Source organism: Triticum aestivum, chromosome 2D, assembly GCF_018294505.1.
Source record: "Triticum aestivum cultivar Chinese Spring chromosome 2D, IWGSC CS RefSeq v2.1, whole genome shotgun sequence".
Taxonomy (NCBI): Eukaryota; Viridiplantae; Streptophyta; class Magnoliopsida; order Poales; family Poaceae; genus Triticum; species Triticum aestivum.
In genome coordinates, this window is record NC_057799.1 from 184,811,830 (window position 1) to 184,829,271 (window position 17,442).

At 44.1% G+C, this 17,442-nt stretch overlaps 1 protein-coding gene and 1 long non-coding RNA gene across 3 annotated transcripts; one reads left to right on the plus strand and one right to left on the minus strand.

The window, feature by feature from the left end:
• The first annotated feature begins 6,559 nt into the window (after positions 1–6,559).
• LOC123052460 (uncharacterized) lies at positions 6,560–14,034 on the plus strand. Of its 2 annotated transcripts, none has more exons than XR_006424721.1 (7): positions 6,560–6,634; positions 6,734–6,796; positions 7,732–7,785; positions 8,269–8,587; positions 9,141–9,214; positions 9,304–9,558; positions 13,174–14,034. It is a non-coding gene; the product is annotated as an uncharacterized lncRNA (long non-coding RNA). The 2 variants fall into 2 exon arrangements; XR_006424722.1 differs by having other exon boundaries at positions 6,563–6,634; positions 12,420–14,034.
• On the minus strand, positions 9,594–12,152 carry LOC123052459 (phenylalanine ammonia-lyase-like). Its single transcript, XM_044475652.1, has one exon. It carries the CDS (start codon positions 11,974–11,976, stop codon positions 9,853–9,855), a length of 2,124 nt encoding a protein of 707 aa, XP_044331587.1. The 5' UTR covers positions 11,977–12,152; the 3' UTR covers positions 9,594–9,852.
• Positions 14,035–17,442: the final 3,408 nt, after the last annotated feature.

Genomic DNA, 17,442 nt, shown 5'->3' on the forward strand with positions numbered 1-17,442 from the left:
CGAGACAAGTAGACCGACTCCTGCCTGCATCTACTACTATTACTCCACACATCGACCGCTATCCAGCATGCATCTAGAGTATTAAGTTCATAAGAACAGAGTAACGCTTTAAGTAAGATGACATGATGTAGAGGGATAAACTCATGCAATATGATATAAACCCGATCTTGTTATCCTCGATGGCAACAATACAATACGTGCCTTGCTGCCCCTACTGTCACTGGGAAAGGACACCGCAAGATTGAACCCAAAGCTAAGCACTTCTCCCATTGCAAGAAAGATCAATCTAGTAGGCCAAACCAAACTGATAATTCGAAGAGACTTGCAAAGATAACCAATCATACATAAAAGAATTCAGAGAAGATTCAAATATTGTTCATAGATAAACTTGATCATAAACCCACAATTCATCGGTCTCAACAAACACACCGCAAAAGAAGATTACATCGAATAGATCTCCACAAGAGAGGGGGAGAACATTGTATTGAGATCCAAAAAGAGAGAAGAAGCCATCTAGCTAATAACTATGGACCCGAAGGTCTGAGGTAAACTACTCACACATCATCGGAGAGGCTATGGTGTTGATGTAGAAGCCCTCCGTGATCGATGCCCCCTCCGGCGGAGCTCCGGAAAAGGCCCCAAGATGGGATCTCACGGGTACAGAAGGTTGCGGCGGTGGAATTAGGTTTTTGGCTCCGTATCTGGTAGTTTGGGGGTACGTAGGTATATATAGGAGAAAGAAGTACGTCGGTGGAGCAACATGGGGCCCACAAGGGTGGAGGGCGCGCCCAGGGGGGTTGGCGCGCCCCCTACCTCGTGCCCTCCTGGTTGATGTCTTGACGTAGGGTCCAAGTCCTCTGGATCACGTTCGTTCCGAAAATCACGTTCCCGAAGGTTTCATTCCGTTTGGACTCCGTTTGATATTCTTTTTCTGCGAAACTCTGAAATAGGCAAAAACAACAATTCTGGGTTGGGCCTCCGGTTAATGGGTTAGCCCCAAAAATAATATGAAGTGTATAATAAAGCCCATTAATGTCCAAAACAGAATATAATATAGCATGGAACAATCAAAAATTATAGATACGTTGGAGACGTATCAACAACACAAAAGCCTAAGCTTGGGGATGCCCCGGAAGGCATCCCCTCTATTGTCTTCGTCCATCGGTAACTTTACTTGGAGCTATATTTTTATTTACCACATGATATGTGTTTTGCTTGGAGCATCTTGTATGATTTGAGTCTTTGCTTTTGAGTTTACCACAATCATCCTTTCTGTACACACCTTTTGAGAGAGACACACATTATTCGGAATTTATTAGAATACTCTATGTGCTTCACTTATATCTTTTGAGCTAAACAATTTTGCTCTAGTACTTCACTTATATCTTTTAGAGCACGGTGGTGGTTATATTTTATAGAAATTATTGATCTCTCATGCTTCACTTATATTATTTTGAGGGTCCTTAGAATAGCATGGTAATTTGCTTTGGTTATAAAATTAGTCCTAATATGATAGGCATCCAAGATAAAAACTTCTAAGTGCATTGAATACAAAGAGAAGTTTGATACTTGATAATTGTTTTGAAATATGAAGATGATGATATTAGAGTCATGCTAGTTGAGTAGTTGTGAATTTGATAAATACTTGTTCTAAAGTTTGTGATTCCCGTAGCATGCACGTATGGTGAACCGTTATGTGATGAAGTCGGAGCATGATTTATTTATTGATTGTCTTCCTTATGAGTGGCGGTCGGGGACGAGCGATGGTCTTTTCCTACCAATCTATCCCCCTAGGAGCATGCGCGTAGTACTTTGTTTCGATAACTAATAGATTTTTGCAATAAGTATGTGAGTTCTTTATGACTAATGTTGAGTCCATGGATTATACGCACTCTCATCCTTCCACCATTGCTAGCCTCTCTAATACCGTGCACCTTTCGCCAGTATCATATACCCACCATATACCTTCCTCAAAACAGCCACCATACCTACCTATTATGGCATTTCCATAGCCATTCCGAGATATATTGCCATGCAACTTCCACCGTTCCATTTATTACGACACGCTTCATCATTGTCATATTGCTTTGCATGATCATGTAGTTGACATCATATTTGTGGCAAAGCCACCTTCATAATTCTTTCATACATGTCACTCTTGATTCATTGCATACCCCGGTACACGGCCAGAGGCATTCACATAGAGTCATATTTTGTTGTAAGTACTGATTTGTAATTCTTGAGTTGTAAGTAAATAAAAGTGTGATGATCATGATTAGAGCATTGTCCCATGTGAGGAAAGGATGATGGAGACTATGATCCCCCCATAAGTCGGGATGAGACTCCGAACGAAAAAAAAGAAAAGAGGACAAAAGAAAAAATGAAAGAAAGAAGGCCCAAATAAAAAAATAATGAGAGAAAAAGAGAGAAGGGACAATGTTACTATCCTTTTTCCACACTTGTGCTTCAAAGTAGCACCATGATCTTCATGATAGAGAGTCTCCCATGTTGTCATTTTCATAAACTAGTGGGAATTTTACATTATAGAACTTGGCTTGTATATTCCAATGATGGCTTCCTCAAAATGCCCTAGGTCTTCGTGACCAAGCGAGTTGGATGCACATCCACTTAGTTTCTTTTGTTGAGCTTTCATACACTTATAGCTCTAGTGCATCAGTTGCATGGCAATCCCTACTCACTCACATTGATATCTATTGATGGGCATCTCCATAGCCCGTTGATACGCCTAGTTGATGTGAGACTATCTTCTGCTTTCTGTCTTCTCCACAACCACCATTCTATTCGACCTATAGTGCCATGTCCATGGCTCACGCTCATATATTGCGTGAAGATCGAAAAAGTTTGAGAACATCAAAAGTATGAAACAATTGCTTGGCTTGTCATCGGGGTTGTGCATGATTTAAATACTTTGTGTGGTGAAGATAGAGCATAGCCAGACTATATGATTTTGTAGGGATAACTTTCTTTGGCCATGTTATTTTGAGAAGACATGATTGCTTTGTTAGTATGCTTGAAGTATTATTATTTTCATGTTAATATTAAACTTTTATGTTGAATCTTTCGGATCTGAACATTCATGCCACAATAAAGAGAAATGCATTGAAGAATATGCTAAGTAGCATTCCACATCAAAAATTCTGTTTTTGTCATTTACCTACTCGAGGATGAGCAGGAATTAAGCTTGGGGATGCTTGATACGTCTCCAACGTATCTATAATTTTTTATTGCTCCATGCTATTATATATTTTGTTTTGGATGTTTAATGGGCTTATTTATACACTTTTATATTATTTTTGGGACTAACCTATTAACTGGAGGCCGAGCCCAAATTGCTGTTTTTTTGCCTATTTCAGTGTTTCGCGGAAAAGGAATATCAAACGGATTCCAAACGGAATGAAACCTTCGGGAGAGTTATTTTTGGAACAAAGGTGATCCAGAGGACTTGGAGTGGACGTCAAGAAACGAACGAGGAGGCCACGAGGCAGGGGGTGCGCCTACCCCCTGGGCGCGCCCTCCACCCTCGTGGGCCCCTCGTGGCTCCACCGACCTACTTCTTCCTCCTATATATACCTACATACCCCCAAACCATCGGGGAGCACCACGAAACCTAATTCCACCGCCGCAACCTTCGTACCCATGAGATCCCATCTTGGGGCCTTTTCCGGCGCTCCGCCGGAGGGGGCATTGATCACAGAGGGCTTCTACATCAACACCGTAGCCTCTCCGATGATGTGTGAGTAGTTTACCTCAGACTTTCGGGTCCATAGCTATTAGCTAGATGGCTTCTTCTCTCTCTTTGGATCTCAATACAAAGTTCTCCTCGATTCTCTTGGAGATCTATTCGATGTAATCTTCTTTTGCGGTGTGTTTGTCGAGATCCGATGAATTGTGGGTTTATGATCAAGATTATCTATGAACAATATTTGAATCTTCTCTGAATTCTTTTATGTATGATTGGTTATCTTTGCAAGTCTCTTCGAATTATCAGTTTGGTTTGGCCTACTAGATTGATCTTTCTTGCAATGGGAGAAGTGCTTAGCTTTGGGTTCAATCTTGCGGTGCTCGATCCCAGTGACAGTAGGGGAAACGACACGTATTGTATTGTTGCCATCGAGGATAAAAAGATGGGTTTTATATCATATTGCATGAGTTTATCCCTCTACATTATGTCATCTTGCTTAAAGCGTTACTCCGTTCTTATGAACTTAATACTCTAGATGCATGCTGGATAGCGGTCGATGTGTGGAGTAATAGTAGTAGATGCAGGTAGGAGTCGGTCTACTTGTCATGGACGTGATGCCTATATACATGATCATACCTAGATATTCTCATAACTATGCTCAATTCTATCAATTGTTCGACAGTAATTTGTTTACCCACCGTAATACTTATGCTATCTTGAGAGAAGCCACTAGTGAAACCTATGGCCCCCGGGTCTATTCTCCATCATATTAATTTCCCGTCAACAAGCTATTTCTATTACCGTTTATTTTGCAATCTTTACTTTTAATCTTTATCATAAAAATACGAAAAATATTATCTTATCATCTCTATCAGATCTCAATTTTACAAGTGGCCGTGAAGGGATTGACAACCCCTTTATCGCGTTGGTTGCAAGGTTCTTATTTGTTTGTGTAGGTACGAGGGACTTGAGCGTGGCCTCCTACTGGATTGACACCTTGGTTCTCAAAAACTGAGGGAAATACTTGCGCTACTTTGCTGCATCACCCTTTCCTCTTCAAGGGAAAACCAACGCAGTGCTCAAGAGGTAGCACTAATGATTCCAAAACGAAATCAAAAATCTGGAAGATGCTCATATTTGAAGGTTATTATCCTTTCCTTGTCCTTATTCTTCTTTTCCTCTGAGTCGTCTTCTTCTTCTATCTCCTCTACACCTGCCAATTCCTCATCTTCATCTTTGTCCACACAAACAGATAGAAACCTCATGATCGGTTTCCTAATATCCGTTCTAACTTTAATTCTCAGAAATTGTCCTATTGCCAAGCCATTACCATCAACATCTACTTCAAGAGTTTTTCCAATTATGTTCCCAAATTGTTCTCCAGTTTCTCTGCTCATGCTCCCCATGGGTAAACCAAAAACACGCACCCATATCGGACAATACCTGAATTCGTATTCATCCAAAGTTTTGCTGGGCGCAAAGTCTTCAATCACCAGCAACTCCTTCCTAAAACTCCAGCCCCCCCATGAGGGCCTTCTTCTTCATCACTACACCCGGGAAGGTGAATAAGAATCTGTTCATGCCCAAGTTCTTACATTTAACCCCCGAGAACGGGCACCAAAAGCTCCCCAGTGTCTTTGCTAGGATATCGACTTTTGCTGGACGCTCCGAGAAAAGCTTCCCTATAACCTGCAGCTTTCCGGATATGCTTGAGTTGCTACTCCAGCCCCCAATTCGGATGCCTGACTTCTCCGCCTCTGATAGCTGCAACCTCTGGAATCTGTTCTCTGGGTCTCCCATCTTTTTCACCAACAACAGCGCCTCCCTGCCGCCGCCTCCAAAAAAAAACCCACCTGCTGCCGCCTCCAAAACACCACCTGTCGCCGCTGCCAAGCGCCGCCAAGGCCAAGCTAAGGGAGTATGGTGTATTACAATCGCGTCCCCCAGTAACGCGAAGGCCTTGAGGGGTGGGAATGAGCAAAGGAAGGAAGTGAATCTGAGAAGAACACTACAAGAAGGGAAGGAGCGAGGGATGGGTGTGAGCTCGCTAATCTGGAGGGGAATTTGGGTTTGGATCGGTCTTAGAACTGAATCGAATACAGCAAGACGCGGATGAGGTTTGCGGGAAGGGGATTCAAAAGCAAGGGGAAGTGGGAAGAGAGCTGGGTTGCAGTGGGTGATGCGGCCGGATTCGCCGGAATCGAGCTTGCACGGTCGGCGAGATGCTCACCGTCACTGAAGGGACGAAAGGTTCCCGAACTCAGTCGGACTTTCAGGATGTGTGTATCATGATATCTGCTTCTCCCATCATTCTTGTTTCTAGATAGGTTAGAATAATGCTCTGTTTGAAATCTCTCTGCTCCGCTCCACTCCACGGAGATGCGGAGCTCGGTTTGAGCAACTCCATAAAAAACTGCAGTAGCCTGCTCCGCTCCGGGCTGAGTCACGGGAGCGGAGAGAAACCAAACAGGCTCTAACTCACCATCCCCTTTCGCGAACTTCCTGCAACGCCCTCGCATTAGCAGAATTGCCAATCAAGTCCTCTCCGCTCCTCCTGCAAAGTTTTTCCCGCCGCGATGGCATCCGGTTCAGGAATAGATCGGGACGTTGGCAAGCAAGCCGGCCCGTGTGCACGTGCAACGCGAGGACACCAACGCCGCCTCCCCTACTGCGGCGCCGAGCTCTGGGGCAGCGCAGGGCGGCTCAGGTGTCTCGTCGCCACCACCTCACTCTCCTCCGCCCGTTGATGAGCAGGCCGGGGGCGGAAGCCGCAAAGCTGGGAAATCGAGCTCCGCGGCGAGGGAGGGCGGCTCCGGAGTCTCCTCGCCATCACCCCCCCCCCCCCCCTGCTCCGCCCGTCGATGGGCAGGCCGAGGGCCGAATCTTCGAAGCCGGAGGATCGAGCTCCGCTGCTGCGCACGCCAGGAGCAGGTGATGGAGCGTCTCTTGCGCTTGATATGTCGCGACCTGCTGTGTTTTCTTTGCAGATATCCGATCTCGACTTAGTGATTCTTGGTTTCTGTCGAGTAGGCTGGATTGCCGAAGGCGAAGAAGACGTTCTTGAGCAAGATAATCAGCTTCAGCAAGACCAAGGTATAGCCTGAATCTTGTGTTTCTTGATTACTCTGTGATTCTTTGCTCTTCTTTGTGCATTCTTGTGCCAATTTTTGTGTTCGGGATGTGGAATTTGTGATCTCAGAGTTCGTGTGGAATGTTGGTAACGATTCAGGGTAAAAGAATGAAACTTTTGGGCGAATGTTGGGGCCAATCTGGTTTTATTATACGCGCAGATTAGGCAAATCCTGATTATTACTCCGTGCTCTTCTTGCCATCTTGGAATATGGAGGAACAACCTCTCTGTGATTAGTCAAAAACTCGAATATGTTTAAGATTTGGGTGCTCGTGCCTGTATCGGTTCATTCTTCTATCAAGTGTGGTAGCATATTCATCGCAGGGTACAGCGTGGGGAAATACTGGGAACATTTCTTTGTTTTAGGCATGCATATCTTGATCAGTGCTCCTGTGAAATTTTAGCTAGAAGTCGTAAAGCCAAAGGTAAGAGGTTTTAATGTAAATGGATGGTGTTATAGGCATAGTTAATGCATATGTTTATTCGGGGTTGCTTACCTGGACATGATTTCCGTAGATCATTGGTCATTCACATGCAAAATCACTGACCACCGCCCACAAAATAAATAATTAAACTCACTGACCACTAACTCTGAATTTTGGTCTAAAAGCTGTGATGTTTGGTTGGTTGGTACCTGAAACCGTCTTGGAAGCCTCACAACATGATTCTTGTAAACAGTTGCTAAAGTAAGATGTTTCGAGTTTTGCAGCATCAGTTCTGTGATACTATTATTAGATTCTTCAAAAACTCCATCTCTCATTCCCCTGTTTTGTATTCTTAAATCCTGGCTGTGATGTTTAATCTGTACAATTACTTATAAGTTTGGCAAGTTATAGTTTCTCGAAGAAAAAGTTTGGCAAGTTATATATATTGATCTTAACCCTCTCTTGTGGAAAAGCTTTTTTGTAGAAAAGGAATCGGAAGCTCGGAGAGACCTCACGTGAATCGACAGGTTTGGCTCCTTTTAGTCTTTGGTTATTTTCAAAGTGGAAACCCATGAAATGTCGGGATCAAAATCCCAGGTCAGATGGTACTGTGGACATTCATGATTACTGTACAACTAACTGATTTCGTGGAATATGCTTCTTACTTTCTTGTCTGAATGCTTAATAGTATGTTAACTTTGCAATGTGACGGAACCAATAGACCTTATACCCTTGAGTGTATGAAACATTGCACATATATTTTTTTACTCAACAGCAGCCAATCAATGTCAATGAAGGTTTCTTGCATTTATTAGTAGTTCCAATCAATTCCCGAGAACGTGCAAACCAGAAAACCAGAAGCAATACAAAATTTGGATCACGTTTTAGATCCGTTGCTGCAAAACAAAATTTCCATCAGGCTTTAGATCTGTTATTTCCTAGTTCAGATCTGTTATTTCCTAGTTCTAATCAGCATAAACTGAATCCTCTTATCTGCCTGCGTGGTGCAGGCAATGTCTTTCGAGGGCGCCCTTGATTATTGTGCCGAACAGATTCGTGCAATTCATTTACACGAAAGAGTAGATCCTGTGAATGTGTTGGACTTTCGTGGTCTCTACTCAGACTTTAGGCCAGTGAAAATTGACGGGGAGTGTTTCTACAGGAGCTTCATAATTTCCTATCTTTGTTTATGCCGATGCACGACAGGAGCAAGTTCTTGATAGGCAAGACACAAATGAGGAAGAATGCTTCCTTGCAGCTATCGAAGAGGTGGCTGAGGAGGAACATGCACGTTTTGGATGGGCCTCTGAATTTTCTAGTAGCCACAAAGTAAGTTCCTGACCTTTTCCACAATTGTGTTTTTTCTTGGATAAACATATTCGTAAGGGACAATTCTCCTCAAGTTACTGTACATGTCAAAATGGATTCAGCTGTCTAACCATCATTGTTGTATCGCTTGGAGGAGATGCACAATTGCTTAGCAGTAGTGACATGGCATTGCAGTTTACGCCGTGTTGACGCAAACTCAAGTCTGAAGCTTATTATAATGTTACAACCTGAAACCCAACTTAACAAAAATGCACCTTAAGTTTATTTGTAAGGGATATTAGTGTGACAATGTTTATCCAAAAATCTTAACTATTTTATAATACTTAACAAAAATGCACCCTAAGTATTCATACTGTTTAACTATTTTATAGTACTCCTAGATTGTTAATAACTGAAGTTTTTCAGGCGATTTGTTACCCTAGTTATGTTTGTTAATATCTTGTTGTTTAGTATCAATAGTGTATGTAAGCACTTTTGTAACCGACGGTATCACCTTACAGAGCTGTATGGAATGGTTACCAAATGCGATATGTTAACTCACAGATTGTTTCAGGCATTTAAGGAGTTGATAAAGAAAGTAAAGAGCTGGAAGAAAAAACGCAGATTGATCCCCGTATTAACTGACAGGTTTTTTATATGTTTGGTTTTCTGCAATTCCGGCCAAGTATTGTGGCCGAATGCTTCCATCTCACTGACTTAATCTGCTTCTTTGTCAGATACCTTAAGCGGAAACTTCTCAAGTTCTTCAGCACTTACGATCGAACAGAAGACAGCGAGAAAACACTTCTCAACTTATCCTTCAGTCATCAACCTATCTTTCCCTCAGTTCATCCCAATTAATGTTTCTGACACATTTTTGGTGGTCAGTTCTTGTTTTCCTCAGGTTAGTAGCAGCTATCTGGTTATGCTCGCACATGGCGGACTATGAAGAGGTTATACCTGGACTTGGAGAAAATGACAGTGTGACAGATGTGAGTATCAGCATATCTTCCTTAACATCATGTCATCCTGAATTTCCGATCCATTAGTTTCAACGTGCTGATTCAATAGTAGACTGGCTTCTTTCGACACTTTTCAAGAACATCAACATTTGTCATGAAAAGTTGTGCCCTTTTGCTTACATCAGAACAGCCTCTAGTTGCTGCATGGCGCTACAAGTATTAGGAAAGCAAAAAAATGAAATCAAACAACACTATTATCACTTTAGAAATTGTGGTGCCTTTCAGAGTTCTGAAGCACAGCATATCTTCTCTTCATCTCCTTGATTAGCAGATAGGCAAAGGCTCGCCGTTCCACTCCTTGAGGCATTCCAACAGCGCGTCGATGTGCTTACCCTGGTTCATGGCAATAAACACCTTGTCCACCTCCTCCCCGGGTGACCGTGTCTTCTCTCCGGTCAAGTACACTGTTCCCAGCTCCTCGCGCACGAACCGGTACAGAGGGTATGATCGGCAGTCAGTGATACGGTTCGGTTCTGCAGCGGTGCCATTCTCCACTGCACCTCTAGCAGCCTCAACCTCCTGAGGCAGTGTCGCGCAGACCTCCTGCTCGAATTTGGCAACCTTGGCAAACACCGAGGTCTCCACATTGCGCTCAGCCTCACCGTTGGCCAGGGCGTGCTCCACCAGCACCGCGCGCATCTTCTTCATGAGAGGGTAGTTGGCGCTGCAAGGGTCGTCCGCGTATGCAAACACTGCCTCGCGGTCAATTGTTTGGAGCAGGTCCTTCTCACAAAAACGCGCGTTGTGGAGACCACCCATGTCATTTGTGATCAGGGTCTTCCTGGCCACTCTTGTGACACAATTCTTGACAGCATTCTTGACATTCTCCTCGAGGTGGCGCAGGTCGATGGCTTGGCACAGCGCAACCAAAAATGTAGACGACATGAGCTTCAGAATGTCGATGGCCTCGGCAGTCTTCCGGGCTGAGATTAATCCGAGGGAGTTAACATCTTGGTTGTGTTGCTCTGCACTCTGGACATGGTTGGTCACAGGGTTGCCCAAGAATTGGAGCTCCGAGCAGTATGAAGCCATGGCGATCTCGGCACCCTTGAAACCATAGTCCAGACTTGGGTTGCAGCCACCAGAGAGGTTGGAGGGCAAGCCATTGTTGTAGAAGTCGTTCACTAGCTCCGAGAACTGGGCAAACATGAGCTTGCCGATCGCAGCAACGGCAAGCCTCGTGTTGTCCATCGACACACCGATGGGCGTGCCTTGGAAGTTGCCACCATGAATTGCCTTTCCACGAGACACGTCAATGAGTGGGTTGTCATTGACGGAGTTGATCTCACGCTCAATCGACTTCGTCGCTGCACGGATGACCTCAATTTGTGGCCCAAGCCATTGCGGCGATGTGCGGAGAGCATATCTGTCTTGCTTTGGCTTCATCAATGGGTCGAGCTCACCAAGCTTCTTTGCGAGCATCATGTAGGAGCTGCCCTCCAGGATGTGTTCCATGATTGCCGCGGCCTCGATCTGTCCAGGATGGTGCTTCAACTTGTGTGTCAGATGGTCGGTGTACTCTGGCTTGCCGTTCATCACTTCGCAGAACACGGCTGACAAAACTTCAGCAAGCACACCAAGGACATTCGCTTCAAAGAGAACTATGGACGCGAGTCCAGAACCCACCGCCGTGCCATTAACCATAGCAAGACCTTCCTTGGGTTGCAGCTCAAAGAAGCCATGCTGGATGCCCGCAATCTTAAATGCTTCTGCGGCATTAACCTTGGTGCCATCGGGAGCCACAGCCACGGCATTTGGGCGGCCGGTGACAAGTCCCGCGATGTAGGAGAGCGGGACGAGATCGCCGGAAGCGGTGATGGTGCCCCGGAGCGGCAGGCACGGTGTCACGTTGGCGTTGAGCAGCGTGGCGATGGTCTCGAGGATCTCGAAGCGGATGCCGGAGTACCCTTGGAGCAGGGTGTTGACGCGGACAAGCATCGCCGCGCGCGTGGTGGCCGCGGGCAGCACGTGGCCGTCGCTGCCGGTGCCGAACGCCCCGGCGTTAAGGAACCGGATGAGCTCCCTCTGCAGAGCGCCGCCCTCCTTGGTCCTCCGATAGGAGGTGGCGCCGAAGCCGGTGGTGACGCCGTAGCTGTCGGTGCCGTTCGCCATGCTGGTCATCACCCAGTCGCTGCTCTCCTTGACGCGGCCGCGGGCGGACTCGTCGAGCTCCACCCTGGCACCATCGGCGGCGGCCACCGCCGCGACCTGGGCGATGGTCAAGCTGGCGCCCTCCATAACCACCACCGGCCTGCGGTACTCCTCTACCATCCGCTTGACGGCGTCCAGATGGCTCCCCGACAGCTCCTCCGCCGCCTTCCCCCAGTTGAGCGGGTCAGCACTCCGTGGCTGGGCCACGCAAATACCATCGCTGCCGTTGGCGGCCATTGGTTTGATCAACACTGTATCTTGAAGTCTCGCTTGCAGCAGTTGTGTGAGAGAGAAGAGCTCGACTGTGTCAGCTGGATTTTTGATGTGGCGACTGACTGATGAAATTGTGGAGCAGCCGTGAGAGAGAAGAGCTCGTTGGAGTAGGGAGGTCGGGATGCTCTTCTTGGAGGAGAATGGTGGAGAGGGAAGGATTTAAATAGGTAGTGGACTGCACGCAGGGTGGGTGGGGAGCTGGGGATTGGTGTGGACTGTGACCGGGATGGTTGTGTTGACCGCCGGACTTGGCACAATGGTTGGGTTGGTGGCCTCGTGCGTGCGGACTTTGAACAAGGCCAAGAAAGGCAGCTGCTGCGACGATGGGATACCAGTATAATATGCAGTGCAAATGTGTTGCACGCGGTTGCTGCCTGATGGTGATGGTTTTCGTCTGCCATTTTCAGGTCGCTGATTAACCATTCGGCGGCCATCTTTTGATCAAGTCTGGTTTGGAGATGTGCTCCCGTTAGTGTTCCAGTCAGTTTTAGATTTATTTCAGTTATTAGGTGTGTCCTAGTCTGATTCTTGTATGATTGGGTGAGACTGGTTCTTTGCAAATGCATTGGTACGTACTGTAGCGGAGCTCTGACGTACAGCATGGCTTTTTGACCATGACTTGAAGACGGCAAGTTCACACGGGAGATTTGGACGAGTTTGGTTTTTTCGATAAATATAGAGGGTGATTTTATTAACTCAAAATAAAACATCAAACAGGTTTTTCATAGCCAAAACACAAAAGCGAACAATACTCAGCTTTGCATAACCAAAACACAAAACACGAACAATCTCGTAAAAAAAGAAAAAACAACATATCGGCAATTCGTAGATTATGTTGCTACACATGTTGGGTAAAACCCTCTCTGGCCACCCGCTCCATTTGTATACGCATCATCTTGAACAACTGTTGGTACTGTGTTCGATGTAGCGTAGTCCATGTACGAAGCGGATGCATACCATATAAAATTACATGCAAAGGTGAATATTTTTTTGCCATTAAAAATCATTTGTATATAGACATAGTGACCATAATAAGGCATAGACTCCCACTTATTAGAGCACTGGACCTATTTGAAATTTCATCTGACCATAAATATTGGCAATTTACTTGCTTATACAAATTGAACGTTATCTTAATGACTGACCATGTAGAGCGTGCAGGCGTACCCCTTTGCGTCGCCACCCCCTCCCCCCCCCAACCCAAGCCGGTAGCCCACCTTTGAGACCTCCCTTGCCGCCGGCAAGTGCCGCGGTGGCGGCGAACCCAATGCCAAAGGCTCCTGGGCGGGTGGTCGTTGCGGGATCTCCCGTGAAGCGGAGGGGCGCTTCATGTGGGGATGATGAAGGCAGCAGTTAGGGCGGCGCCCCTACTGTGCAGCGGCGATCGAGGCTCCATTGCTGGCAGGATGGTCGGCTTGGAGATGGATGGTGGCGGTGGCGGCACTTGATATGTCTCCAACGTATCTATAATTTTTTATTGTTCCATGTGATTATATTATCTGTTTTGGATGTTTTATATGCATTAATATGCTATTTTATATTATTTTTTGGACTAACCTATTAACTTAGAGCCCAGCGCGAGTTCCTGTTTTTTCCTTGTTTTTGAGTTTCGCAGAAAAAGAATATCAAACGGAGTCCAAACGAAATGAAATCTTCGCGATGATTTTTCTTGGACCAGAAGACAACCAGCAGACTTGGAAATGAAGTCGGAGGAGCCACGAGGCGGCCACAAGGACGGAGGACGCGCCCAGGAGGGTAGGGTGCCCCCCACCCTTGTGGGGCCCCCGTGGACCTACTGACCTAATTTTTTCGCCTATATATTGCCAAATATCCCCAAACCACCAGAGGCATCCACGAAAACACTTTTCTACCGCCGCAACCTTCTGTACTCGTGAGATCCCATCTAGAGACCTTTTTCGGCACCGTGCCGGAGGGGGATTCGATCACGGAGGGCTTCTACATCTACTCTATTGCCCTTCCGATAAAGCGTGAGTAGTTTACCACAGACTTACGGGTTCATAGCTAGTAGCTAATGGCTTCTTCTCTCTCTTTGATTCTCAATACCATGTTCTCCTCGATGTTCTTGGAGATCTATTTGATGTAATACTTTTTTGCGGTGTGTTTGGCGAGATCCGATGAATATTATCTGAATTCTTATATGCATGATTTGATATCTTTGTAATTCTGTTCGAACTATCAGTTTGGTTTGGCCAACTAGATTGGTTTTTCTTGCAACGCGAGAAGTGCTTATCTTTGGGTTCAATCTTGCGGTGTCCTTTCCCAGTGACAGTAGGGGCAGCAAGGCATGTATTGTATTCTTGTCATCGAGGATAAAAAGATGGGGTTTTCATCATATTGCTTGAGTTAATTCCTCTATATCATGTTATCTTACTTAATGCGTTACTCCGTTCTTTATGAACTTAATACTCTAGATGCATGTTGGATATCGGTCGATGTGTGGAGTAATAGTAGTAGATGCAGAATCGTTTCGGTCTACTTGACACGGACGCGATGCCTATATTCATGATCATTTCCTTAGATATCGTCATAACTTTGCGCTTTTCTATCAATTGCTTGGCAGTAATTTATTCACCCACCGTATTATTTGCTATCTTGAGAGAGGCCTCTAGTGAAACCTATGGCTCCCGGGTCTATTTTCCATCATATAAGTTTCCTGTCTACTATTTTGCAATATTTTACTTTCCGATCTATAAACCAAAAATATTTACTTTATCGTTTATTTATCTCTACCAGATCTCATTTTTGCAAGTAACTGTGAAGAGATTGACAACCCCTTTATCGCGTTGGGTGCAAGTTGTTTGATTGTTTGTGCAGGTATTCGATGATTTGTGTGTTGTCTCCTACTGGATTGATACCTTGATTCTCAAACTGAGGGAAATACTTATCTCTACTTTGCTGCATCACCCTTTCCTTATCAAGGGAAAACCAACACAAGCTCAAGAAGTAGCAGGAAGAATTTCTGGCACCGTTGTCGAGGAGATCTACGCCAAGTCAAGACATACCAAGTACCCATCATAAACTCTCATCTCTTGCATTACATTATTCGCCATTCACCTCTTGTTTTTCTCTCTCCCACTTCTAAAACGATTTTCGAAAAGATTTGCCTTTTCTTCGCCCTCTTTCATTTGTTTTCTTTGTTAGTTTTTTGGTTTACTCGTTTGCTAGATTGGTTTGTTGCCACCATGTCTGAAATTGGGGAGGTTATCGCTGAAAAGAATAGTAGTAACGATGGGGAGAACTTTGATGCTTTCGCTAATACTAATCCTCATGAAGAATCTACTATTTTGCACACTAAAAAACTTCGCATAGGTAGGAGCAATATTATTGGAAAAGGGGTTATTCAAGATTTCTTTACTTGTGCCGGTGCACTACCCACTTTAGGTGGATTTATTCTCCATAAAACTAGTAGTCTTGCGGATGCTATATCTTTGCTTGTGGTTGAATTTGAAAGACAATTTGTTCATATGCATCCATCCATACATAAGATTTTTCTGGAGTTTTCTAATATTGAGCATTCTTTCGTTAAGCGCGTCGCCACTATATTTCTAGCTCATGAATTTAGATTTATTATGAAAGAAACTAGTGAAATTTTTGCGCATTATAAAGTAGATGGTGGTCGTCCTCTCATAGAGGGAATTCTCTTTAACCAAGAGGACATAATGCGTTTACGATCATTAGATCATGTGGCTTATAATGAAAATTTAAGAAAAAGGGTCCCCACCGATGATTTAGTTGATAAGATTTCCGAGCTTAATAATAATTTTGCTATACAAAACAATGGATTGGGTTTCTCTCTTGGACGCAAGCTCATGACTTTTTGCCAAAAGAATGCTTATAATGATGAGTTGGTTATACAATATGAGGGGCCGAAGGAGGAACCAATTCCTCCCGAGCTTGATCTTGGGGATTCTTATCCCATTAAATTTAGCCCTTTTGATTACTTTTGCTTACCACAAAGGAAACTTGCTGCTGAACAAAGGGAGTATGAGATGAGTTTTCGAGATTTGCCTTATCATTATTATGATTATACCTAGATCTATTCATGTTTTATGCCTAGTTAAGGACGTTAAACAATAGCGCTTGTTGGGAGGCAACCCAATTTCATTTTTTGTTTTTGCCTTTTAGGTTCTGTTTTGCAATAAATAATTAATCTAGCCTCTGGCTAGATGTGGTTTTGTGTTTTAATTAGTGTTTGTGCTAAGTAAGACCTTTGCAATAGCTTACGGTGATAGTTGATTTGATCTTGCTAAAAACAGAAACTTTTGCGCTCAGTCCCAGAATTATTAAAAATCACGGAAGCGCGATAAAATACCGATTATTTTTGCAGAAGATTAATAAACAAATTTATTAGGATGTACTATTTTTTCAGAATTTTTGGAGTTACAGAAGTATTCGAGAGTTACAGATTACTACACAATGTTCTATTTTTGACAGATTCTGTTTTCTTTGAGCTGTTTGCTTATTTTGATGAATCTATGGGTAGTATCGGGGGGATGAACCATGGAAAATTTGGAATACAGTAGATATTACACCAATATAAATAAATAATGAGTTCACAACAGTATCAAAAGTGGTGATTTATTTTCTTATACTAACGGAGCTTATGAGATTTTCTGTTGAGTTTTGTGTTGTGAAGTTTTCAAGTTTTGGGTAAGGATTTGATGGACTCTGGAATAAGGAGTGGCAAGATCCTAAGCTTGGGGATGCCCAAGGCACCCCAAGGTAATATTCAAGGACAACCAAGAGCGTAAGCTTGGGGATGCCCCGGAAGGCATCCCCTCTTTCATCTTCGTTTATCGGTAACTTTACTTGAGGCTATATTTTTACTCACCACATGATATGTGTTTTGCTTGGAGCGTCTTGGTATGATTTGAGTCTTTGCTTTTTAGTTTGCCACAATCATCCTTGTTGTACATACCTTTTGAGAGGGACACGCATGAATCGTGATTTATTAGAATACTCTATGTGCTTCACTTATATCTTTTGAGCTAGGCAATTTTGCTCTAGTGCTTCACTTATATCTTTTTAGAGCATGGCTTCACTTATATTATTTTGAGAGTCTTTAAACAGCACGGTAATTTGCTTTGTTTATAAATTTAGTCTTAATATGATAGGCATCCAAGAGGGATATAATAAAAACTTCAATATAAAGTGCATTGAATACTACGAGAAGTTTGATTCCTTATGATTGTTTTGAGATATGAAGATGGTGATATTAGAGTCATGCTAGTGAGTAGTTGTGAATTTGAGAAATACTTGTGTTAAGGTTTGTGAGTCCCGTGGCATGCACGTATGGTGAACCGTTATGTAACGAAGTTGGAGCATGAGATATTTTTTGATTGTCTTCCTTATGAGTGGCGGTCGCGGACGAGCGATGGTCTTTTCCTACCAATCTATCCCCCTAGGAGC

Coding starts and splice junctions, on each gene's coding strand:
- LOC123052459 (XM_044475652.1), bottom strand. CDS start 11,976: ATGGCCGCCAACGGCAGCGATGGTATTTGCGTGGCCCAGCCACGGAGT.